Here is a 26,382-nt window from a genome sequence, read left to right as displayed (position 1 = left end):
TTTGCGGACCCACTGACCATTCGGGAACGGATTTGCTAACCGCAAGCACGCGAAGGTGCGCACGCTATCAGCACCCACAGCACATCGGCACAGATAGATGACAGAGTTGGCTGAGCATGCGATAAAGAAAAAAGAAAAACAAATAATAGGGATAACATGAGCGATACACAGCACGATAATAGCGCGAACGGGCAACCCTTCTTTCGATTGTCGTTCGGCCGCCGCGGCCATCGAGTGCGGGCGGTGTGCGCTATCGGGACCAAGGGGGGGGGGAGAACAGATTAAGTCGATTGTTGTAGATAAATCGACTGGCTCAATAGAAGCTTTCCGCTTGAGCCAATCACACAATCAAACACACACACACAGACACACACGCGTCTTATCACGCGGGTGCGGTGCCGGTCGGAGAACAGACGGATTCACTCTCAGTTCCGCTTGCGTGACGCGTGATGCGTATGATTATCTCCTCCCGGACGTCAACGTGGCAAAACTTTTCCGGCTGAATTTTAAGAGCAAAAGAATGCAAAGGAAGCTATGTGTGTGATGCGGTGCCGGTACATCATCAATGGATCATCCCTAAGGCCCAGCGCTATTGGGCTATTGCTGATCGGGGTGCTGGTCCACACTACGCACAACCCATTTGCCTACCTCGATCGATTTTTCCAGACCTGTTTGGGGACGAGGAGGGGCAAATGGAGCGGAAAGCGATTCACCTACACCCTCGTACGGACAAAGTATGACAAAGGTGGAGGTGATGGCTGGATGATAAGATAACGGGTTGACTGTTTTCTGTTTACATAGAATCGGAAGCGGGAACGGGCTGCGGACCGGAATTTACCTCCCTCCCTTCATTGCCTTACACACACACACACACACACACCGGTCGTAAGGTGTGAATCAAATCGTCGGCCCCATTCGTCCTCCAAAACTCGAATGTTTATGCGCTCCAATTAAGGTGGGAGTTTCGCCCAATGTCAGCGCGCTGGAGGTCTTAAAGCGATTAAGCTGTTTCGAGGGGTGGGTACGGGCGTGGGAGAGCCGGGCTGCACGATTGCCTCATCGGTGCTATCGGGCCGCCAGACCACACGTGACATGGCTTTGGCACCGGGAAAGGCAGGCAGGGCAGCAGAAAAATCGGACCCACCCAAATGGGTTCGATCCAATCGATCTCAAACCCCGCCGGTAGTGGATGATCGATGTTAGCCAGCACTGTGTGTGTGTGTGTGTGTGTGTGTGTGTGTGTGTGTATGTGTGTGTGTGTGTGTGTGTGTGTGTGTGTGTGTGTGTGTGTGTGTGTGTGTGTGTGTGTGTGTTAGTGGCTGCATTCCAGCCGTCTCTCGGTCGCGCTGTGTGTGACGAAGAGTATCATCGAGCGGGTTTATCGATTGCGATTGCCGTGTCGCTGTGCATGATGGCCGGTACCACCGTCAGGGCGCTCAGTCATCGGACGCACCTGACGCTGATAAGACGCAACCCGTGTGGGCAGTTAACCCAGTAAAAGCTAACCATCCACTTTCGCGCAAAGATCCGTTCGTTGGTCCGTGTCCGGCCACGCTCAATGTGCCTGCGCCTGTGACTGTGTGACGTGCGCTAGTGTGTTCGTGTTTATGTGCGTGTAAAAGTTGCGCCGCGGACGCGAAATGGACCACATCGCCGAGGTGGCGGCCGGGATCGCGTACATCCCGGCCGGGATCATCTACGGCTATCTGCTGCTGCTGCCGACCGCCACCGACAAGCTGACCGCCTGCCTGTACGAGGAAACCTACTACTGGCCGCACATCATCGCGATCGTCGCGATGCTGATCACGGTCGTGCTGACCAACGGGCTCAAGCTCAACTATCGCAAGACGCAGTTCATCCATCTGTACCTGCAGCTCGCCGCCACCGCGTTTGCCCTTACCGCCGGGCTCGTCTTTCTGCTGGTCGAGGGTAAGGATGGGGGACGGATGGGAAGCACTGGAGGAAGGGGGAGGGGGTGACCCACACACCGCCTGCTCCGGCCATCCATTGCGTTGAAGTGTGGCCACTCGATTGCCAATATCTACGTGCCGCTTCTTATCTTATCACATCGCGAGCAAAAGGTGAGCGTGCGCGCGCGCGCCTTCTCGAGCTCTCTCTCTCTCTGTCCCTCGCCCTCTCTCTCACTCTCTCTGTCCATCTCTTACTGGTACTGCGGCATCTTTTCCTCGCTTCCCTCGACCGCGGCCCGTTCAACCAACTTCTAACCCAGTTTCGGGCAGAACATTCTTGGCTGGATGACTCACGACGACTCGCGCCCAGGCCCAGGTCAAACAACCCCTATCAAACAGGAGCATCTATCAAAATCACCGGGGCGGCTGTGTTTTCTCCGCTGCTCTCCCCCGTTTCGCCCATGCAGTTTCTGCTTGCTGGCAAACCGCACCCGTAATTTGCGATTGACAGCTGTCAAACAGCGAGTGCGACATGCGTGTACAGCGGTGCGTGTACCGGGGCCCCGATCACTATCAAACCAACCATCTTGAGGGAGCTTGTGCACGGGGGTTGGGGGAATGGGAGGGGGGAGGTGGGGGAGGAGGGAATAGGCAAACTTATGACACACATGGGCGAAAAAGGGTGGTGTTGGTAGTGCCGGAGGGGAACCACCTTACTCAGCACTGACCGCGAAGATGCATCAGTGTTGTGGGAAGAACGCAAAGACTTTGTGAAGCATGTTTGCTACAGGTTACAGGAGTTGATGAGGCGAATGATTTCAGTAGATGTGTTGTTTGACCTTGATTGTAGAGGTTTTTTGAAAATAGTGAGCTGGGGACTTCAATCAACATTTCAACAATGCATATCAAAGCTTTCAACTATGTATGGCGAAAACTGTTCAGTTTGAAGAGTTGAGATGAGAGGTGTTTGAGGATATGTTTTTTCTCTGGATTTCAGTAATGCCATAAGAAAGTTATTTTTGACGGAAGTTTCTCTAAGGATAGGCGTACAAAAATCATCTCAACAGACAAAAAACCAATGCAAGAAACTAAAGATGAACGTGCCAGGCCACTAAGTGTAAACATTGTACAGCAATTGTTAATGCTAGTTAGAAAATATTTTCCTGTGAAATGCTTCCGAACACGTCAATTACACTTTAGAGACATCTCTCGGTGCAACATTTGAAACGGGATTTTGATTAAAAATATACAAAATATCCTAATGTTAGTGCATCATGCACTGCATATCTCTCTCTCTCTTTCTTTAAACGATGTATTTCAGAGTAGAAGGTTTATTGCATTACAGGACAGTATTCAACGTATCTCGCAGGTATCTTCCATAAATTACGTAACGCTCGAAAGTATAACCAGGGAGAAGGGAGATTAGTTACGAAGCATTTCGACGCAGGGAAGAATTGGGGTTCCTTACATTCTTTCAAGTTTTTGGCTTGGGTTTTTGACAATTGCTACAATACGAGCTATAATTTTGAAAACTACTAATTACCTATATAATAATTATTTCTTTGAACTAGCACAGCATGAGGGTTCTACCACATATCATTACAATCTATATAGAGTTTTCGAGGATCATAGTTCAGCAAGATGTTGAATTTGTTCGGAAGTGAGCGCTGGCAGGTTCAGGGTTGCTATTGAGCTGCCAGTTGTCTTTTTTTTACACCCTTGTACAGAAAAGTGTAATTTTTCATTGTTAAAATGGTTGAATTGAAGTCGGCAGTTTTTCTCCAAAAACTGTGGTTTTTTACGTACAGATGCACAAAAAGTTAACTATAGACTCGAACGAAACAACAATTCGATGAACATGTCAATTTAATTCTTGAGAACCGCTTAAGAAACTTTCGAAAGTCTACGAACTAACCTACAATACTATCGAACTGAACAAAGTTTATTGAAATTATGAAGCGAACGTTTGGAGACTGGTAGAGAATTACAGTCGTTGCCGCTAAATTTCGACTCTAACTCACCTATTTTTGTCTCTTTGGCATTAATTTTTGACTCTAAACTTATTATTATTGTGGACTGTGAGTAAAAATTGAAAGTAATTGCTAAAACAGTATATTACAAAATTAATAAAATTAAGTTAGTGCATAATTTCATCGATAAAATTTAAATTATATCAATTGTTAAGTCAATTTTGGAAGTTTTAATGAAGTGAAAAAAGCTGGCGTGTATTTTCAAGTGGCTTTATAATTTCTAAAACTTCATTATTTTTTCATTTTAAAAAAATATCAAATTACATGGTTTATGTATCGTTTATGTGATGTAGATTTACATTTTCCAAAGAAATTGCTCAAATAACTTTTACAATTATCATGCCTACCAAAGGCCCAAAATTTATGCCTTAGGGTCAAAAATAGATGCCTTAGAGCCAAGCATTGGGTTGCAACGAATATAATAGCAAAACTTTTTTTTGACTAATTATGGATCATGGATCACATTTTCATAACAAAAAACAGTATATTGCATGATATATTTTAAATATTCCGATTGGAAAACCATGAAGTTGATGAAAACTGAGTAGGTTTTACCAAAACATAATATAAATTTCAAAAAAATGCGAAAAAATATATACTACGACCCATTATCCGTGTTATTCGCTTATCCGGGAGAGGTTGAGTCCCGAAGAGCTGGAATAAACGGTGCTCCACTCTACTTACATTAGCTGCGACCGGGATACGTCAAAAATGATGAAATGAAATCAACTTGAATTACGTCATTTATGGATAGCCCCTTCTTTAACGCTTCGCTAAAGAACTTTTCAGTCAATTTGGCGCAGTGTCGCATTACGCTATCGAATGTAAACAAGATTCACATACTTGCTTGCATGATGCTTTTCTGCTTGTTCTTCTTTTCGGTTTTCATTTTCTTATTCTTCTTCATCAATGAATCTGGAACATTGCGAAACATTCTCGTTGCGAATGTGGTGCTATTCGCTGAACGCCTCGAACGCCTTGAATCTACATTTCGCCCCGCAAACTAATCCTTTCCCCTGTTCTCTTTCGTCTCTCGCCTACCCCCTCCCCCCCCCCCCTCCCCTTGCAGATGTCGTGCCGGCGATCTATCTCGGTGCCATCGCGCTCGGCCTGACGCTCGTGCCGGGGCTGAGCTATCTGCACATCCGGGCCCGGGCCCGCCACCGCGCCCTGCTCATGTGCCTGTGCACGGTCTGGTTGCTGGCGGGCGTCGCCACGACCGCCACGATCGCGGAGCTGGCCTCGGTTGGTGCGGGCGGCGAGGAGCGGCTGCACCAGAACGTGGCGATCGCGCTGCTCGCCGCCAGCACGCTGCAGCTCGTGCTGATCGGGCTGGTCGAGCTGCTGCAGCGCGAATCGATCGTCGACTACCGGCGCCCGCTCGACTACGACACGGCGATGGCCCACGACAGCGGCCGGCTGCTCAACCCGGACCGGCGCTCGTTCGCCCCGTACGCCCAGTTCGGGCGGGCGGCGCCGGCCCTCGGCAAGGGCATGGCCACCGCCGGCACCGGCTGGTCGACCGAGCGCATCGTCGGCGCGGGACAGCAGCACGGCGAGTCGGGCTGCCGCTACCGGACGCTCTGGACGGTGTACGCGGTCGGCACCAAGCTGGTCGGGCTGCTCGCCTTCTACTGGGTGCTGCTGGTGTCGGGCATCGCCGCCAGCCGGACGGTGCTGGAGCGGGAGGACGTCGGCTACCTGCCCTTCTGGCTGCTGGTCGGGGGCGCCCTGCTCACCACCCTTCTCTCGCTCCGGCTCGCCCCCAAGACGACGTTTGTCGGCGCGTCCGTCCTGTACGTGGTGGCGCTCGTGCTCTCGGTCGCGTTCTACTGCGCCGATCTGGTCGAGCTCGAGTACGGCATCTCGATGCTGCTGTTCTTCGCCTTTCTCGGCGCCGCCCTGCCCCTGCCCGCCGTCAACATCCTCGAGCTGGCGCCGCTGAACTGTAACGAGGCGGCGCTGGCCCTCGGCACGGCGCTGGAGCTACTAGCCGTCGCGTTACTCCAATACTACGGCGTCACCATGGGCGACACGCTGTTCGGGGTGGAGCAGCCGGCCGGCGGCGGCGACCCAGTGCCCGCCAGCGACCACAAGGGCGTCATTGCCGCCCACTACATTACCGCGATCGTGCTGGGGGTGGTCGCGGCCGTCGCCACCCTCTGGCACGTGCCGAACACGGGCCGCAAGTCGCTGGCGGAGATCGAGTCCGACCTTGCCCGGATGCGGTCGTACTTTGCGTTCAGCCGGCGCCACCTCGCCTCGCCAGCGCCCGCAGCGCCGGCCCCGGCCGCCGCCACCCTCGACGAGACGATGGTGCCGCCGCCACCCCGGGACACCGTCGTCGCGCCGCATCACGCCACCAACGGACGGCTCGCGGACGACGCACTGGAGGAGCTGCCGGTGCCGCACGAGCAGCAGCTGAGCGCGCGCAACGCGGCCCGCTTTGCCGCCCTCTACCCCGACTCGCCCGATCCGCGCAACGGCTCGTACGGCAGCCCGGCCAGCCACAGCCCCAACGGGCGCAGCCGCAGCCCCTACAACGACTTCGATCGGCACTACAGCCCGCACCACCACCACCAGGACGCGGCCCAGCTGCAGGACGCGCTGCGCCGCCAGCACGAGGCCAACTATCTGAACGCCCGGCTGCTGCGAGCCGTCAGCAGCTCCCCGACCAACTCCGGGCGGGCCCTCACGCCCGAAACCATCCAGCCGCTGCCGCTGCTGCCGGTTCCGCTGGCCGGGCGGGCAGGGCCTGGCCAGCGGCCCGAGCCGCCCCTCGGCTCGCTCACGGTCAAGTCCGAGCCGGGCACGATGCTGCGGCCCGCCCTGCTCACGCAGAAAAGTGACGCGCCGGCCCCGCCGCCCATGCCGCCCGCCGACTACCTCACCAAATCGTTGCCGCGCGTCAAGGCGGTCCGGCAGTCGCGCATACCGCCGATCGTGCCGAAGCCGGAACCGCCGGCCGAGGTCGTCGTGCCGGGCGTCGAGTACTCGCACAACCTCGTGCCGAGCCAGTTCCTGCGCCAGTCGCTCCAAAACTCGCAGCTCTTCCGCTAACACACCCACCCATCCACTCCCTGTTTTAGGTTCGTAAGTCCTTCGGTGAGCTTCGGTTGCAATAAATCTAAATCGAACTACGTTGGTTGCGTTGCTACTCTTTTCCTAAATTCTAAATTCTAAATTCTAAATTCTAACTCCAAAGGGGATTTAATGCAAGATTCTTGATCGCGGTAGGCCATGCGACAGGTGAGTTATGCTTAAGCCCGCGTTAAGCGGCCTTTAGAGCCACAGTGCAATTGAGCGTGAAATTTTGGGGGTTTCTGTTATATTTGAATTACTTTATATCAGAAAAAGGCTTATCGTACACCAAAAGAAAGAATTTTAAATTCCCTAACTATTTTTTTTTATTCAAAATGAACGACTTTGGCCGTGTTGCTTTATGTTAGGGTATAATCATACGATTCAAATGGTTGCGAGACATTTCCTTCTCGCATTCATGGAAGGACACCTTATTCCGGGTGTACTCGGACAGTGCAGATATTATCCAATCCTAGTCCTTCTCGAATGGCCTAATTTTTCGTAGTCGAGATCGTGCAATTCGTCGTCGTCCAATCCAGTATGTTTTTTGAAGTCCATTCGTGGCAGGTGTCGAGATCGTGTTGTGCGTTGTCATCCGGCGTACTTGTCCGGGTCATCATATGGATAGTCTTGGAGTATCCGAAACATCCATCGCAGGTTCGATCCAGTCCGTTTTGAATGGTCCAGTAAGCGTAGCAGGGGTCTTTATCAGGTTTAGCTTCCAGCGCTTTCGAGTGACGGTATGCATCTGCCATGTTTTTGGAGACCCTTTTTTGCGAAGGACCTTGTCCTTGCCCTTGGCGAGGATCTATATGCCAGGATCGAGGGTTAAAATCTTTGCAAGGACCTCATCCATGCAAAGATCTTCTGTTTCAAGCCGTGTCTGAACCACCAGCCATACACATCACGCACACTCATTCATACATTCACACATACAGTCATTCATCACCAGCAAACTAGCGATTTACAGCATGTAGCACAAGGACCAACAAGTGGATTATGGATGGGAAACAATACTCTTCCGGCCAACCAACCGATAGCAAGTCGTCCGACGATGCTACACGTTCGCACCCTGACGGCACAAACCCATGTGCGAAAGCGCATGTCAACACAGACGACCGACCACCGCACAGCCAGCCACAAGAGTCTTGCCGTAGGGATGTCACGACAGTTAAACCGTTAGCTCTACAGAACTCAAAGATGGTCTTTAAGAGGCTCCAGTCCGACCCAGCTAGTATATCCCGGATGAGGATACCACGAGAGCTTCCCAGTTTCTCGACTGCATCCAACAAAGTGGGTCGTGCAGCCTCGTGTTCCTCGCAAGACCATAGAAGATGGTCTATGCCGTGAAAACCATGGCCGCAGACACATGCTTTCGTATCGACCTGTCCTATACGCTGGAGATGTGCCCCCAATGCGAAATGATTAGACGTAAGTCTAGACATCATTCGAATGAATGCACGATCCCCAGAGATATCGCGGAACCAAGGTTTCAAAGAAACTCTAGGAGAGATCGGGTACTACTACATACCTCCCGAGTTCATCCGTGTCCCTCAAGTTCTGCCAGCGTGCAATGCAGTGGGTTCCGTAAGAACTTGTGAGGGAGGATAGGTCTATCGTGAAAGGACCCTTCCGAAGCACCCTTCTTTGCCAAATGGTCTGCTTTCTCGTTTCCTAAGATGCCGCAATGAGCAGGGATGATACCAGGGATATTCGAAACGATTTTTCAAACAAGGGGGCTTAGGACTTTTAGAATTTATTTTACAAAATGATCTGGGCTCTTAATAGCCTGCACGGATTTTAATGCTTCAGAAGCGCTTAGGCTATCTGAAAAAGAAAAAATACATACCGATCCGGAGGGCATGCACTTATCAACAGCAAGGTATACAAGATTGCGGCTAGCTCCGCTGCATAAACTGAGTATGTTTGGCGTTATTTAAAATATGCTTCGGTACACATGTTGTATACACCAAAACCAACGCCCTGCTCTGATAAGGATCCGTCAGTGTGAAAATGGTTTACATTTGGATGACCATGCCTTTCCACAAAAATGTTGGGAATTGTCATCCAGCGAAGATTATCGGGGATAGTTTTAATTGCCTCCTTCAACGAGGTATCTACACTATGAAAAATATTGAACAAATACTTTAAATGCATTTCTCTGCGATTCCGCTCTTTGTTCATTCGGTGAGTAAGTAATGATCAGCGGGAAATCGCGAGGAAATGCATTTAAGCCATTATTTCAATATTTTTTACAGTCTAGAATCTAGATATAGGGGAATGGAATATCCTTTCTTTTGGTGTACTATAAGCCATATTTTGATAAATATTCAATTAAGTATATATGTATAAAAAAATAAAATTTCATGTTCAATTTCACGCAAGGTCTAATGCGACCTTTATTAGTACACCCAGGAGTGAGAAAGTATTGCGAACGAAACGAAAAGTATGGAAAGTTATTCCGCTTGCTCAATTATGACAATGTGATACTATACACTTGGAATTAAGGAAATTATATCATTTATTAAAAGGTTTGAGCCTTGCTTTCGTACCTCTTCCAAAGCCAAATGCTGCTTACAATCGGTCAAAGGTTAATGCTTACCTTAAGCGAATAAGTATTTGGTAGACATACGTGCTCTAAGCAACACGTAAACAGTGAGTAAGTGAAAATAAACGCTCTACTGGTAAAGGTAACCTTTGAAAGCACCAATATGGTTAAGTCGAATAGTGTGTAAACCTCATTGAACGATCAGATCATGGCTGTTAAAGGATCACCTGTTCCATAATTAGTGCGACGACTGGAGCTCACGAGCATTGGACGTGGGCGTAGTGGTACCGTTGGGACATATAGGTCGAGTTGCTGAAGCAGTATAGGGCTGTCAATGTTACCAGTTAGCAGACCTGCTACGAATAGTTGCTGAGCAATTTGGCGCCTATGCTTCAGCTGGTGAAGGCCAAGGAGCATGGGACGATCCTCATATGGCTGATGCTGACTGCCAGGTTCCCATGGTAGTAGTGAATGGCATCGCGAGATCGGCTGAATGATGGTGTATAAAATGGTTTTTAGTTTTTATTTAAATTCAACAATATATTTCATAAATATTTTCAGGATAACAAAATACGATTTAACACAAACCATACATTTTACATGGGATACAGTTGAAACAAGCAAGCTTTGTAAAAAGCTTTTTTGTTGACATCTCAAGTATAGTGGAACCTCGGGCATTTTTTTACTTCTCGTACTCTAAGTCATTTTTGATTGAATGTCTATATGTCATATATGTATGAGAAATTAGAAAATAATATGGGTACGGTCAAATTATGAAGGAGAAGAATAATGTTCATGAACTACAAATAGTTATTGCACTACTACAAAGTGAGGTAAGGTGAGGATATTATCCCCAATGCACATTGAAAGCAGCCCATGCTTTCATCGGGATAAAAATTTGCTGTTAATTACTTACTTACTTATCCGGCGCTACAACCGCTTTGCGGTCTTGGCCTGCCTCAGGAGTGTCCGAAACCGCTCACGGTCTCGCGCCTTCGTCTGCCAGTCCGTTATCCCGGCCTTAATGGCGGACGCCTCCACGCCATCTTGCCACCTCAATTTGGGCCTACCACGCCTCCTCTGTCCTTGTGGACGGCCTAAAAAGACTTTACGGGCTGGGTCGTCCGTTTCCATGCGTATAACATGGCCAGCCCACCGGAGCCTGGCGAGCTTTATACGCTGTACGACAGTGAGGTCGCCGTACATCTCGTATAGCTCGTCATTATAGCGGCTCCTCCATTGTCCTTCCACACATACGGGGCCAAGTATCCTTCTGAGCATCTTCCTCTCGAACGCGGCTAAGAGGGTTTCGTCAGATTTGGACAGTGTCCATGTCTCAGAGGCGTATGTGAGCACTGGTACTATATAGGTACTATATAGTCCCAGCTTCGTCCGTCGCGACAGGTTCTTTGAGGTGAACTGCTTTTTCAGGCTGTAGAATGACCGGTTGGCAGCCAGCATCCTTGCGCGCAACTCAGCTTCCATGCTATTGTCGTTGCTGACCTTTGATCCCAGATAGGTGAATTGTGGGACGACTTCAAAAGTGCGTTCACCTATCTGCACGTCACGCCTACGTAGATTCTGATTATTTGTTGGCGGGCCCGCTGATGTTGCCACCATCAGTTTGGTCTTTGCCTCGTTTATCTGCAATCCGAGGTTCTCTGCCGCCTGCTCGATCCCTTGGTAGGCTTCTGCTACATAGGAGAGCCGCAGACCAATGATGTCTATATCATCAGCGTATGCCAGGATCTGGGTTGACTTATAGAAGATGGTTCCCGTAGTCTCCACCCTCTCGCATGGTCGCGGATTTTTCTCCCCACCTGGCATGTGACGTTGGTCATAGTCATTCTAACTAGCCTTATCAGTTTGGCCGGGATTCCAAAAGAGCTCATAGCGTCGTACAGTTTTACCCTGGCTATGCTATCGTATGTGGCTTTGAAGTCTATGAAGAGATGGTATGTGTCGTTTTTGTATTCAGCCATCTTCTCCAAGATCTGCCGCATGGTGAAGATCTGATCAGTGGTTGATTTTCCGTTTCGGAATCCTCTTTGATAGTTTCCTACTATCTCTTCGACGTGCGGGACAAGGCGATCCTGAAGGATCAGGGAGAATATTTTATAGGCGGTATTCAACACCGTAATACCCCTGTAGTTGTTGCAGTCCAACTTATCTCCCTTCTTGTATATGGGGTAGATGATGCCGAGATTCCAATCACAAGAAATAGTTGCTGTTAATAGTTTTTAATATTTTCTAATGCAAAACGACTTTTTATTTTGTTCAAGCTTAAATTTTTCAAATGAAATTTATTCCAAACAAAATTATAACCAATAACATTAGAACGACGAGTTTAATATTATTAAGAAGCTCAGGTATACTATGTAACTCTACTAAACCGCTTCTAATTGTGGTTTGGAGGTTTCCATAAAAATGTGCAAAGTAGGAGAGTTTCATCCATGAAAACTTCTGCGTGTTTTATTCGACTTGAAAGTCTTAAAACAAGCTTGTCGTTCGCGACATCAAAATCCTAGCGGGAAAAATATAGAAATAGATAATTTGGCATTTTTGGAAAAAAAAATATTAAACTTTACTTGTTCTTAAAATTTAAGTACTATCATGTGTTAAACTTAATGAAAATAAATTTTAAAATTTAACGTCAGTAAAATCAAATTGGATGGACCAACCACCATGAAACCACCCGATAATTCAATGAAATTAGATAATTTAATTTCGGTTGATTTCCTTTAAGGAAATTCCTTATTTTGTTGGGTAACATTATCATATTGTAAGCGTATTATAAAGACATCTGCGAGCGTTCGGCTGGGTATTTGTCGCATACTGCGATATCGGCTGCCCTTCATGATTGAGTTTCCCAATCAGACTGCTAAAATAACAAGCATATAAGCATATACACATTAAGAGCAATCAAAGTAACGTCCTCGACTCGACTCGAATCGAGCAAAAGAATCGAATAATTCTGAATGATAATAATAGTTATACTAATAAGGATAAATAAGGATATGATGGCTGGGGCATGTTATGAGGATGCTGGACTCATGCCCCACCAAGAAGGTGTTTAACAGCGATCCCCAGTTTAGCATGAGATGCAGGGGAGCACAGCGAACTCGATGGCTGGATCAGGTGAAGCGAGACCTGTTGGCGGTCGGGCGGCATATGGAGAATAATAGTTGACCGGGCCATGCCACGACGACGTGCTCCTACACGAGAAAGCCGATAAAAGAAAGACAGAGAGAGAGAGAGAGAGAAAGAGAGAGAGAAATGATAATATTAATAACAGTAATATAAGTAATAATAACAATAAAAACAATAGTAGTAACAAACGTGTTGGTAACCCACGTGCCGGGCGTGGAGCACCATGCGCCTCCATCGCTACCTTCTACTAGCCAATGCTGCGCTCTTGTGCATTGATGTATCGTGTTTGACACACATTGGGCAGATGATTGCCTTGCAGCTCCGTTTATCCATTTTGCTGCAAGGTCATTGGAAGAAATTGATACAAAGGAGCTTGCTGCAAAATGCAAACAAACAATAAATGGTAAAAATGTAGAAGGGAAAAAATAAATAAAAATATGTTTTTTACCTTTCATTCCACTTGCTGCCACACAACAGAGTACCAAAGACGTTTCAGCCAGTCCAGGCCAGCATCAACGCGGTCCTTTCAGCCTGCGTATGGGGATGAGGCACCAGGCGCTGCCATCATGCCTTTCGAACCGGAACGAAAGAGAACTTTTCCACCGCATGAAACTGACAACGACTTTTCGTGCAGGTAGAATGATGTAACGTACTTTAAAGAATACATGCTTCATGTTCAGGTTTTAGAATCGATTTTCCTCTTGTGTACAATTTAATGGGAGCCAAAAACACTGACGAGAAAAAACAAATATATAAAAAAAAGGTTGCTAGCTTGCCTTCGGCGCAACTTGAACATAACCAGAAGGACTGATTTCTCAAAATAAAAACCAATTAAAAATAAAAATAAAACCTTGTTGTTTGTCGGTTCGCTGTGTGTATGCTTTATTGAAACAAGCAAAGTATGAGGTGCGATATTAGATGCTATGTTTTTATTCGATTGCTCGCTTAGCAACCACTAGCGTTCCGTGTGCAGTAAATAGTTTGTGCATTGTTTACATCTCTATTTTTTTTTTGTTTTTTTTTTCATCTTTTTATTAAGTAAATTATCAGAAAAAAATATCAGAAAATAATTTATATGTTAAAGAAATAAACGATTTAAGATTTTCAAAACATTCATAAACTTTGTTCCGCAAGTATGTTGTGCGTATAAAGGTAAGCCACTGTGCTCTACTGCCTTCATTCACTGTGCTTTGATTGCATTTCAATCTTTCCCTTGGCTTTATAGAATATAACGCTCAATTTATCGATATGAATGAAGGAAGTAATGTAAAACATAATATAAAGAACAAATAAATCTTCCAAAAGCGCTGCACAGCTGCAGCAAATTCGATAATAGTTCAAAACAGGCTCAACCGCCTAGGACGAGATGCGGCCCACGTTCGCGATCGGGTTGGGCGATTTCGCATCGGCCCCGTCCTGGTCCAGCAGCGCCGCATAGAGGATGTGCATCTTGCGCTGCCAGCGGCTCACCAACCGGTAGGTGCTCTCATCGTACGACACGTTGCGCAGTGCGCAGAGCGCCCACAGGTTCTGCGGATGCGTCTGCTTGCCGCCGATCGCGACCGGATCGTGGTCCGGGCAGGCGCGCGCCACCGCCACCTGCCGTTCGAGATATTGCTCGAAGATCGCCAGTGCCTGGATGTCGCTCAGGTTTTGGTAGGCGCCCAGGAACGTCCAGTACTCCTTCCACTCGACGCCCTTGGTACGGGCGAGCGAACGGCCGATGCGCTCCAGCGCGCAGTCGACGTGCGCTCGGCGAAATACACGCTCGCCGATCCCGGCCGCCTGGTGACGGTGGGCCCGATCGTACAGCCGGCCGGTCAGCTCGCACCGGTACTGGTAGCTGCTGGTCGGTGCGCCGGGCCGCGCATCCGCATGCACGAGCACGCGGGGCGGCGTCTTCCACTCCCGCCGGAAGGCTTGCGCCTCGCTCAACGTCATCGGCCCGGCGAACGCGGTGATGATGCGCAGGAACCGCAACTTCCGGATCGTGCCCGCGTTGCCCAGGTCGGGTAGGTGGCGGCGCGCGAACGGCTCGCCAATGTACGGCAGCTCGACGTTGGACTCGGTGCGTATCAGCGGCACGAAGTACGAGTCACGCAGCAGCTTGTCGATGGCCCGCCGGCACTCGTGCGTGTTGCGCTCCGGGGTGGCACTCTCGCACACCAGGTCCTGCGGGAACTGGCCGCTGCTGTTGCGCTTCATCTCGCACTGCGGGTAGGCCACCAGGATGCGCACCATCGGCTTCCAGCCGTACTTGGCCGCGAGGTGGAGCGGCGTCTCGGCCGCGTCCATCTCCACCCCGTTCAGATAGTCGTCGAGCAGCTGGACGGTCAGCACGGCCGCGTCCGGGACGGTGCCCCGTCGGCCCGCGTACACCTTGGCGATCGCGCCGGACGCGACCATCGCGAGGATGAACTCGCCAACCTGGTTCGCACCGAACCGGGCGGCAATGTGCAGCGCGTTCAGCCGCTCGGCAGCGAACCGGCGCGGATGGGCCGTGCTGTCGATCAGCAGCCCGGGCACCTGGCGGACCAGGCTGCTCACCTGTCCCAAGTCACCCATCCTAACCGCCTTGGTGAACCGTTGCTGCAGCGATGGCGACGGCGTATCGTACGTGATGACTGGTTGGGTCGCGTTGCCCGGCAGCCCGCGGCACGCTGCGTGGGAGGTGGGGAGAGAAAGCAAAATCGTTCAGTTAATTTCTGGCAGCAAAAACATAAACCAGCAAGTGTTACTACATTTCCCGTCCCTTGGAAATATAGCCAGATTTTTGTGAATTGTGCTTCCTGTTGGTTTTTGTATGATTACGGTTGATAGGTAAGCCATTTCTATTCTTATTGGTATCATGCATGGATGGGATGGTGGAATGTCTGAGATATCGGGTGGACTGTGGTAGACTATGATGAATTCCGTAGTATGTTTAATGTATTCTATTTCTTTTAAATGCCTTTTGATAAGTAGTTATTTTAATTGTGTCTCCGGTATCTACGATAATCTTATTCCTAGTTGAGATAAAACCAATGTCAATCGATTTCAATTTATTAGCGTTAAGTGTAGCTCCAGAATCTAGTCGGAATTCTCTTAATAGTTCTTTCATGTGTTCTATTTTTTAGAACTTTGTGCTACTATAGAAATATCATTGGCGTACGCGTTCACTAAGTCTACATGTTCGTTACAGACTTCTTCTAGCTTAACCAGTTATAGCTTTATATAGATCGTTAATAGAATCATTGCTACGGGATCGCCTTGCCTGAACTGAACGTTTTATATGTTATAAATATTTTATAGTCACCGTTGAGGAGAGTTACAGGGTTTCCCACGGTTTATTGGTTGGTTCCCATCAATTTTTGGTTTTTTTGCTCCAATTGTATTGATATCCAATCGAAACTAACCAAAAATCTATGGGACACGACCAAAAAATCGTGGGAACGCACCAAAAAATCATGGGAACTAACTTGGTTTTTACTTGGCAATTGCTCACAGAAATACATTTCATTACATTTCCCATGCATTTCGTTTACCAATGAGTTTTAATCAAAGAGTTTGCTCGGTAACTAACTCCAATAAGAACAATACAAAACTCTAGGCAGTATTAGTCGAATGAACGAAAGAGGTATAAAGAAGAGATTAGTTACAGTTTCAGCGAGGATAAACGGGAGCGTAGACGATAACGAAAGGCGCACGAAAAGGAATAGAAGTCAAACAGATCGGCATAACCATTACGCATACGCATACAGACGTCTCTCGACACCAGTTGGAGGACGGAAATGGAGCGAGCGATAAGCATCATAGAGGTTGATGGAGGATAAAGGTAGAGAGATGTCATTTTCACTTAGAAGGATGGAGGCTGTGCGTGTATACGTCGTCATTCAACAGAGTCAAGTCCAAGAACCTGACAGTGGATAAGATAAGGTTGAAGATTGAGGTCAAAGTTTTTTTTTCAAATGTAAAACGTGTGAACGCTTTTGCATTCGTTCATTTTACGTAGCATGGTAGACGAGGAAAAAGGAAGCCACAATACGCGTGGGAATTCTAGTATTGGCCTAACAAGGCCTACCAGCCGTACAGAATGCGTAAAATTGGCGGAGCAGGCCAAGGGAGCTACATGCTTTGCTGTTCAATTTGTTATTAGTAAATTAGTTAGCAAAATAATGCAGTTTTTAGCACTTGTACCGCGTTGAAAGAAATATCAACGTAATTTCACAGGGATGCATGGAAGTTTTACAAGTAATATTTTGTAATATATTGTATTGCTATATAATTTATCATAAAAAAGCTGGCCAATTGAATATGTTCTAATATTAATTATTAATATAACAAAGAGTATACACATGTTCCACGTGGTGTAAAATGGACAGCTTCTTTTGGCATGTCGAGGCTATGATGATGCGTTTGTACACAGTAAGCTAACAGACATTGGTAGAAAAGCTTCAATTTCATCAATGAAAACGTGTATTGTTGCAATATTTTGTTGCTTTTCAATTATTGTAGTCTATAGATAAACAGCAAAGCTACAGGATAACGTAAGACCAATAATGTTTCGTGGAAAATTCAAATGAATAATCATTAATATGCATAAGATGTCCGTTTTGCTCCACTATTTCCTAACTAATAACATATTGAACAGCAAAGCATGTAGCTCCCTTGGCCTGCTCCGCCAATTTTACGCATTCTGTACGGCTGGTAGGCCTTGTTAGGCCAATACTAGAATTCCCACGCGTATTGTGGCTTCCTTTTTCCTCGTCTACCATGCTACGTAAAATGAACGAATGCAAAAAGCGTTCACACGTTTTACATTTGAAAAAAAAACTTTGACCTCAATCTTCAACCTTATCTTATCCACTGTCAGGTTCTTGGACTTGACTCTGTTGAATGACGACGTATACACGCACAGCCTCCATCCTTCTAAGTGAAAATGACATCTCTCTACCTTTATCCTCCATCAACCTCTATGATGCTTATCGCTCGCTCCATTTCCGTCCTCCAACTGGTGTCGAGAGACGTCTGTATGCGTATGCGTAATGGTTATGCCGATCTGTTTGACTTCTATTCCTTTTCGTGCGCCTTTCGTTATCGTCTACGCTCCCGTTTATCCTCGCTGAAACTGTAACTAATCTCTTCTTTATACCTCTTTCGTTCATTCGACTAATACTGCCTAGAGTTTTGTATTGTTCTTATTGGAGTTAGTTACCGAGCAAACTCTTTGATTAAAACTCATTGGTAAACGAAATGCATGGGAAATGTAATGAAATGTATTTCTGTGAGCAATTGCCAAGTAAAAACCGACACTACTTTTTCTTCAGCCTTTTCTCCCTCCTCTGGAGTGCCACAAGGCTGCGTCTTGAGCCCTCTATTATTCGTTCTTTTTGTCAGTGATGTTCATGAAATTCTCCCGTCCGAAGGTTATTTACTGTATGCTGATGATTTAAAAAGTATATTTAACTATCAGAACACACAGCGACTGCCTTTGGCTCCAGGAGTTTGTTAATTCATTCTCTTTATGGTGTTCCTACAACCAGCTAAATCGTTGCCCTGAAAAATGCTCTGTAATTCTGTATTCTGTGCTGTCTCGAACCTCCCTTATACGTCATCTTGGCGTCCTTTGGGATTATAAATTATAACTAAATGAGCATTTAGAGTCGGTTTGTCGCAAGTGCTTCAAGAACGCTGGGGCTTAAATATAGACTCATGAGAGATTTTCGTGATTTGCCGCACTTTGCCGCAAGTCACTTTATTGTTCTTTAGTTAGATCAACGTTGGAATACGCTTCAGTGGTCGTTGGTCCAGTCCGTTCTGGATGGATCTTAAGATTTGAAAAGGTCCAAAAGCGTTTCACAAGGTTCGCTTTTCGACGAGTGGCTGGCCCCAATGCCGCTATGCCCAGCTACGAATCTCGCTGCAATGTGCTAGGTCTAGAATTCCTGGAAGTAAGACGCTCCCAAGCGCGCGTCCTATTCATCGGACGCATGCTCAATGGTCACATCGATACTCCCACTCTCCTTGAGCAGATCGGCTTGTACCCACCGTCTCGAAATTTAAGGGCACGTAGCGCACTAAACATGGTTTTTCGTCGCACCACGTTTGGTTCCAACCCCTATCCTCTTCATCTCCTCATCCTCTTTTTCCGGCTATCATATCTAATCTTATATACTCTTCTTTTCTTAAGTTTCTATTTTAATCTAATATCTGTTTTCATGTGCTCAAAAGTTCTCTTTAGTATTAGGAATTAAGATAGGTTAAGTTAGGGATTAGCTACATTTAGGAATCTCCGATAAATTCGTAATCGACTCCGGAAGGTAGGTCCGCGCTGCAATATCCGGAATCGTTCGGAATCGTCCAAAAAGGCCCGGAGTCGCCCAGAGTCGTCCGGAATCGCCCGGAGTCGGAGTCGTCCGGAATCGCCCGGAGTCGGAGTCATCCGGAGTCGTTCGGAGTCGTTCGGAGTCGTTCGGAGTCATTCGGAGTCGTTCGGAGTCGTCGCAGTTGTTCGGAGTCGTTCGGAGTTGTTTGGAGTCGTTCGGAGTAGTTCGGAGTCGTTCGGAGTCGTCGGAGTCGTTTGGAGTCATTCGGAGTCGTTCGGAGTCGTTCGGAGTAGTTCGGAGTCGTTTGGAGTCGTTCGGAGTCGTTCGGAGTCGTTCGGAGTCGTTCGGAGTCGTTTGGAGTCGTTCGGAGTCGTTCGGAGTCGTTCGGAGTCGTTGGAGTCGTTCGGAGTCGTCCGGAGTCGTCTGGAGTTGTTCGGAGTCGTCTGGAGTTGTTCGGAGTTGTCCGGAGTTGGAATAGTCCGGAGTCGCTCGGAGTCATTCAGAGTTGTCCAGAGTCGTACGGAGCCGGAGTCGTCCGAAGTAGTCCGTAGCCGTCCTGAATCGTTTAGGGTCGGAGTCAACCAGAATTGGAGTCATTCGACTCCAGACAACTCCAGACGGATCCAACTCCGGCGACTCCGGACGACTCCGAACGACTCCGGGTGACTCTGGACGACTCCGAATGACTCCGAACGACTCCGACTCCGGGCGGATCTAGTGGTTTCATTGTGCCGGAGTCGGAATCGAACTAACAATAGTCGGAGTCGGATCAGAGTCGTGGGTGCACTCCATACAGCACATCACTAATATGAATGATGGTAAACGTTTAATATTTAGATAATTCAATAGTTTTATCGAGTTTTATAGTTTTTGTAATACAATGAGCCGTAAAGTCCCTAATATTTTCTACTAAAGTTTTTATTTAACATTTAACATACATTTTATAACTATAAATCCAGAGGTTGTTAAAACACTGCGAGTAGTGCAAACTTGAAAACATGACACCATCCCGCCAGAACCACTAATCATTAAATTGAAAATAAATACCAAAAGCGCGGAACGCAAAGGAAGCAAACAGTTGAGGCGCAAACAATCGTCTCCATAGAATTCAAACAGAAAACAGCGAAGAGCGTGAAACAGGAAACGAAATTTGATCCACAGTAGCTTACTCCGAATAGTTAACTCGTTGCTGCCATGAGTCGTGTAGCACAAGACGAAATAAACAACGCAAGCAATTTGAAAGAGAGATTAGGATAAAGTGATAACATCCTGCACCAGTCCGCTCAGGCATTGCCCTCCCATTGCCAATGCTTGGAGGGTTTTCGGTTCCATCCCGGTAATGGTAAAGGGTACGCCCTCTCTCTCTCTCTCTCTCTCTCTCTCTCTCTCTCTCTCTCTCTCTCTCTCTCTCTCTCTCTCTCTCTCTCTTTCTCTCTCTCTCTCTCGACCGTTTCCTGCCACGGAAATCGCTTCCAAGTGTTGGCGACAAACACTCTCGCAAACAACACTTACCCTCGCACCCGTCCGTCGGATTGGCCAGAAAGTTGTCCAGCGATGGTTTGTCCTGGAACGGTAGAAGCTGCCCCTCCTGGGATTCGCGCAGGGCGGCCAGCGCTTCCTCCTTCTGGTCGAACGAGCTTGGCTCTCCTGCGGTATGGACATAGCAAAAAAAACACCAAAAGCAAAACAAAACAAAAAAAAAACAGAATAAAAACACAGTGTGACTGATTATCACCTTGACACGGGCACTAACCTTCAGCGTGCACAAGCGCATAAAACGACATGATGTTCGTCGGGCTAACACTTGTTTGCAAAGCACAAAAACAAAAACTCAAACGCACAGAGACAGAGATATGGAACACAAACTGCACAACGGGCGCACGATAGGGATGAACGAAAAAAAGCTGTTCCAAATAATTGGTGAAAGTTAAAAGAGGCTGAACCTGCAGGAACGGTATCCCTCCTTAAGTGGAGCGATTCCAGTTCCAGCTATCGTTCAGAAGTTCACTTCTGCACAAGGGTCTCTTCGGAAATGGTTCCTAAAATTGACGTTCCAACAATTGGTTCAAAGTTCCTTCAAAAGAATACGCCCTAAAATCGTTCCTCTATTTGCACTTATAAAAGCTCATCACATAGTAGCTTGTTTTGTAACAACAATAAAAAATTAGGTAGCTTTCACAAACACCTTTAATTTTAATGCCATAAACGAGTTTTGATGTAATCCACTGATCTTTGATTTCGCACTGTAATTCTTCCTCTTTGATGGAGCGACCTAGGCACGGTTCCAAACCTCCAACTATCACTCAGCCAGCTAGCCAGCACTATGCTATGTAATCACAGTCTCTGGACCGAAAGCGATCACAGTTGGTTGCTCTATCAGCCGGACTATTGAACAGAACACTAAAGCAGTACCGAAGCACATTACATTATCGACCGCTGTTGCCAACAAAAAAGCAACCCAACTGTAACGCTTCCACACCTTCGCAAGAGTGAACAATCGCAATCCCGGCTGTTCGTTTTTCCAACGCAAACGCAAGTGATCAGTACGCACTCTCACTCAAACACATACACACACAGACTCAGTGGAACACTTGTGCACGACGCGACACACTGTGTTGGCTTCCACTGCCGGACTCGTGGCACGGGCAAAAGCTGGAACAATACTGAACCTCGGTACCTGGGCCACTTTTCTCGTTTGCATCCCCCTTTGGCAAGGGCGGGCTGGTGGATCGTTCAACACTTTGCTCCCGTGATACGTGCCGCAGGTCCGCAATCGGCCGGCCTTGCAGCTGCGTCGAACGACGGAACGAACACGAACGAGGGGAGCAAACCGATACACCACATCCTGCCACGCAAGCCAATTGTGCCGGCCCTGGCCCCGGCTGGCAGATGCTGGATGCTTGTTGCGAACGTTCCGAGCCTGATCACGCACGGTTAAGGGCAGCCGCGACGTGCCTGCTTGCGCTTGACTTGATCCGGCCAGGATGTAGATCCAATTGCACGCCACGACGGCACGTTCTGCTAACGCGCGCGTTCGCTGGCAACGATCGACGAACAAAGCGGGGACACAATGGACGGAAATAGTGCTTGCCTCGGAAAAGGGGGGAGCATTTTTACGCGATGCTTGTGGTAACAGCAGGCGGTCTCGGTAGGGTAGGGACGCTCAGCAGCAACCAACGGTTGCCACCCGTTTTCAGCAGCGATAAAACCATAAATGTTTGCGGGCGCGCCCGCACACACACCACACACACACACACACACACACACACCGTTGTTTTGCCTGCACACAACGTGGGACCACGCTAACCGTCCTTCTCCTCTGCCGGACCTTTGCCTACCGCGCCAAGGACAAAATGTTTTCTGTCGGACCCATGCCGATTGAACTTACCGCGCGCATTCGCTTCGCACCGTCGGGCGTTAGCTCGACGCGCTTTACCGCTGCCAGTGTCTGAATGTAAAGATCAGCCGTTAAAAGGAAAACCGATAACGTTAACCAGCGTCATCGAAAATCATTCAACGAGAGCGAAAAGAGCGATAGGTTGCGCTGCATTCCTTCCATCGTCGTTGGTTATAGTTTGCTGCTGGTTTTTTTTTTTTTTTGAGATAGCGTTTGCTGCAGCGCTGCATCCGGGGTAGATGGGGAGAAGCAGCAAATCGATGACGGTGCGTTTCGCTCACCGTGCGATGGGGCACGTTTGAAACGGTCCCGTAGCGAAAGTACTACGCAAAACAGGTTCCCCGCTTGGTGACGCGCTGGCAGGCTAGCGAAATGTGATCGTCTGTTCTAAGCAAACAAACAGCGCAGAAAAGAAAGAACGGAAGAAAGAACGATAAGTGGCTTGATCCCTTTGGCCGTTGAACGTTGAGATGTGGTTCCAGCAAACGTTTACATTAGTCAACCCCCTTTCAAGGGGAAGCTTGTCAAGGCAACTTGGTAAGATAAACCAAACAAAAAAAGTCGCCCCGTGATGCGCTATTTTATTTTTTAGTTTTTCGGAAGTTTGGGAGGAATTCTGTGAAAAAGAAACACGTTTGTAACGCCTAGAATTACGCAACGCAAACAAGACGGTTCCTTCCTGCCTCGCGCTTTATCTTTAGAAAACTAGAGGGGCTAGAATCCAAGGCTCCATGGCTGACACAAGCATTTCCCGACTGAGGGCCTTGAATCTACAGGTATTCCCCGATATACGCCATACTCGATGTATGCGATTTCGCTATACGCTATTTTCCAAATTTGACAGTTCTTTGAGCAAATTGTACTGACTTGACACATCGAATGTCAAATGCAAAAGAAATTCCTATGTGATCGAATTTGAAAAACCATTTTAAAACGTGTTGATTCTAATCTCCAGTTGGAATCAGCTCAAATGACGAATTTAATCGCTAAAACCTACCACTTCAAGCGAAATTATGTTGTGCAGTTATTAGTTTTCACAAACGAAAAGACTTTCTGCTCTTTTTTTACCCTTAGAACGCTAGCAGTCCGCGCTGATGTTCTGCGGAGCACACACTACTAGGTAAGAGAGCGGTGAGAGCGTCTGGTCGGTTTCCTCTCTTCTGATCCTCTAAGCCAGATGTGTCAAACTCGTTTGTTCGGTGGGCCACTTGGAAATCCCAAAAATCTTTTTCATGGGCCGCAATATCTAATAAGAAAATCGATGCTCAAGGTGTTTCATCTCAAGTCTAAGCTATATTCACGTTTGCATTAAATAAAAATGACTTTTTTAGCTGGCTGTATAAGAATGTGACCGTTGAAGAAGAACGAACTAAATATAAAAATAAACAGCTACACCAAACATAAAATAATTCTCAGAAAAACTGTCTTAACCAAGTCCTTAGTTGATTAATCGTCATATGGAAATCAACTTCGTGTCTTAAAGCTTAGCTCAGATTGGTCGAGCAATATAAAGTAGTCCTGAAGTCTGGCCTTAAAAAATATCTTGCTCCTAAAACTCTACCTGGAGCTTAGAACTTAATATGCATTAGAATAAACGAGGTGACAACAATCCCTGTTACAACCTTGTAAAGTCATTCTACGACATTGTAAAGATTCTAGTCTGAATAATATGCAGCTAGTGCAAGTTAGTTACGAGGGGCAAGGGATGTTCGACTAGGATAAGCGATAGAAAAGTGTTTTTGTAAACTTGTTTTGGGTGGCCTTTAATCTATCTATTCTATCTTGTTGTAAAGGGATCCAAACAATACTAGCAAATTCAATTAGCAATTAAGCAATTAAGTACTTATGACGAAAACCAAAATCCAACCCATACTGGTCCTGACTCCATTACATCACCTTTTCTGGTTTAAGTCCTGCACATGACCTAATACCGGTCCTGCACCTAGCTACTGAACCTAGGCCTCTCCAGGAACCGATACTGAACCCAAATCGGTTCTGGAAATAATACTGGTCATACAGGTCATGGAACTGATCATGAATCCATGACGGCCCTATAACCTATCATAAAGCCTTACCGGATTTGGAACCAATCATGAACCTACACCGGCCATGGAACTGACAGTAAACCCATAAATTACCTGGAGCTTATACTGAACACCTATCGGTCCTGGAATCGATCTTGATCCCATGCTGATCCAAAAATAGTTACCGATTTCATTTATTTTCAGAAACAGTTCCTGAAACTGTTTGGATTCGGATTCGTAATGATATTTAGACCTGGTCCATATCTGGAACCGATACAATTCCAGTTCCAGTCGAAAAGCCATACCCGGTGGTAAATGTGCATCGTAGGTATAATGAAGGAATTCAGCGTAGGAATTAGCGTAAGAATTAGCGTAGGAATCAATCGTAGGAAATAGCGTAGGAAATTTAGTACAATTTGTATACTCATGCAATCAACTTGAAAGCCTTTATGTGAATTGGAATCGTACTAGTTAAGGAATTCAACCAGGTTAGTTACTATGGAGTGATACTCATGATAAAATGTTGTCTAATAAGTATCTAGGTATACCTTGGATTTTGATTAATTCCTCCTAATTTTCGCAACAAAATTGTTTGGGTAGAGCTTTTGCATTATATTTGTTCAGACTAATTTGATGATACACAGTCAGGGGATGTTGGACCAGTTCGCAGTGTCATATCAAAATTTCTCCTAAATTTACCTGAAGTAGTGGTATTGATTTTTGGCATTATTGTTTGCCACTGCGAAGCTAGTGGACGCAATTTTTGCTTCCTGATATTTAGATTCCTGTTTGTTCATGTTTCCAAAGTACTATTTTACTTTTTGGCCGGTTGCATTGACCTCCTGGCCAAACTAACTCAGCGATGTAGCTACATGTCCCTCAGGTTCGATTTTCTGCATCCTTTGGAGCTTCTTGTCGCTCAGGGATGTCGACCGTTAAGAACTGGGCTTAAAAACTGGACTCTGATTGTAGTCTAATAATGCCAAGATGATGTAATTACCGGAACAGGCTTATACGACGTCCACAAACTGCCTCACGGAGTCCGTTTTACGGGGATGCCGTTCTTTGATCGCGCCCGCTTCTAAACGAAGTTGCTTCACCTTTTTTGCCCATCACGGCTAGAGTTCGACTGATAGAGGTGTCAAAATTTGTCCAAAAACTCTTAGGTTGCTAAAACAGATAATGCGGAAGAAAGTTTGTAAAAACAAGTTAAGGTGAAACCTTTAAAAAAACAACAAAATGTTGTTCATTTTTTAAATACAAACGTTAATCACAACTTCGTACCGTAACGGGCCGCATACAGAACCCTCGGGAGTTGCCAGTTTGACATACCTGCTCTAATACAAGGCCAGTGCTGCAGCTCAGAGCAGCAAGTTCACTCTCTTTGTTTGGTGCTGCTTTTTTTCCTTTTGCTGAGAATTGCTAAGATGAAGTACAGACAATAGGCATTGACAAAATCCGTAACCTTAAATAGTCATATACCCAGAGTGTATTTTTTTTCAATCGTATTCATTTTTATTTTTATTTTTAAATGCATAATTCATTTTTCTTCATAATTGAATGCTAATAACTTAACCAACCTCCTATCTTATGTTGTTTTTACCTAATCTTATATACAATATTAGGACATAAACTGCGATCAAGGACAACTTAAATAACTTACCTGCCTTTTGATTAACCCCTTCACAGTTTCGACAGAGCCTCGCTCATGAACGCTATGACCTTTTGTACTGTTTTGCCCGAGTGAGACTCGAGCCGTTGTTTTCGTTGTCCGTTTTGTTTCTGTTTGAGCTGCGCCGCATTGGTTTCGCTTCGAAAACACGTTTGAGCATGTTTCCATGCAGCAATGATACTAGTCGTTGCCATTCAACCATATTTTAACCGATACCATAACTAATTTATGTACAGGGTTTTACTACTGACTAATAAACTACTAT

General features: G+C 46.8%; 2 protein-coding genes across 4 annotated transcripts; one reads left to right on the top strand and one right to left on the bottom strand.

The window, feature by feature from the left end:
* The first annotated feature begins 1,356 nt into the window (after positions 1–1,356).
* LOC120906478 lies at positions 1,357–7,081 on the top strand. The gene is made up of 2 exons (XM_040318197.1): positions 1,357–1,929; positions 5,010–7,081. Exons 1-2 carry the CDS (start codon positions 1,641–1,643, stop codon positions 6,998–7,000), a joined length of 2,280 nt encoding a protein of 759 aa, XP_040174131.1. The 5' UTR covers positions 1,357–1,640; the 3' UTR covers positions 7,001–7,081.
* A 6,504-nt stretch (positions 7,082–13,585) lies between these two features.
* On the bottom strand, positions 13,586–21,993 carry LOC120906763 (ankyrin repeat and LEM domain-containing protein 2 homolog). 3 transcript variants are annotated; one of them, XM_040318702.1, is made up of 4 exons: positions 21,576–21,993; positions 20,778–20,928; positions 20,537–20,671; positions 13,586–15,379 (listed from the first exon to the last, which is right to left on the bottom strand). In XM_040318702.1, exons 2-4 carry the CDS (start codon positions 20,806–20,808, stop codon positions 14,076–14,078), a joined length of 1,470 nt encoding a protein of 489 aa, XP_040174636.1. In that variant the 5' UTR covers positions 20,809–20,928; positions 21,576–21,993; the 3' UTR covers positions 13,586–14,075. The 3 variants fall into 3 exon arrangements, with proteins under 3 accessions (XP_040174636.1, XP_040174637.1, XP_040174635.1); XM_040318703.1 differs by having other exon boundaries at positions 20,778–20,889; XM_040318701.1 differs by having other exon boundaries at positions 21,594–21,993.
* Between the last annotated feature and the right edge of the window lie 4,389 nt (positions 21,994–26,382).

Source organism: Anopheles arabiensis, chromosome X (genome assembly GCF_016920715.1).
Source record: "Anopheles arabiensis isolate DONGOLA chromosome X, AaraD3, whole genome shotgun sequence".
NCBI lineage: Eukaryota > Metazoa > Arthropoda > Insecta > Diptera > Culicidae > Anopheles > Anopheles arabiensis.
Note: the sequence above shows the minus strand (reverse complement) of the source record. Positions and strands in the feature narration are given on the sequence as shown.

Coding starts and splice junctions, on each gene's coding strand:
- LOC120906763 (XM_040318701.1), bottom strand. CDS start 21,725: ATGCAAACGAGAAAAGTGGCCCAGGTACCGAGGTTCAGTATTGTTCCA. Junction 20,929..21,593: donor GTTCCACTGAGTCTGTGTGT/GTATGTGTTTGA, acceptor TATTTGGAACAG/CTTTTTTTCGTTCATCCCTA. Junction 20,672..20,777: donor TGCGCTTGTGCACGCTGAAG/GTTAGTGCCCGT, acceptor TCCATACCGCAG/GAGAGCCAAGCTCGTTCGAC.
- LOC120906478 (XM_040318197.1), top strand. CDS start 1,641: ATGGACCACATCGCCGAGGTGGCGGCCGGGATCGCGTACATCCCGGCC. Junction 1,930..5,009: donor CGTCTTTCTGCTGGTCGAGG/GTAAGGATGGGG, acceptor CTCCCCTTGCAG/ATGTCGTGCCGGCGATCTAT.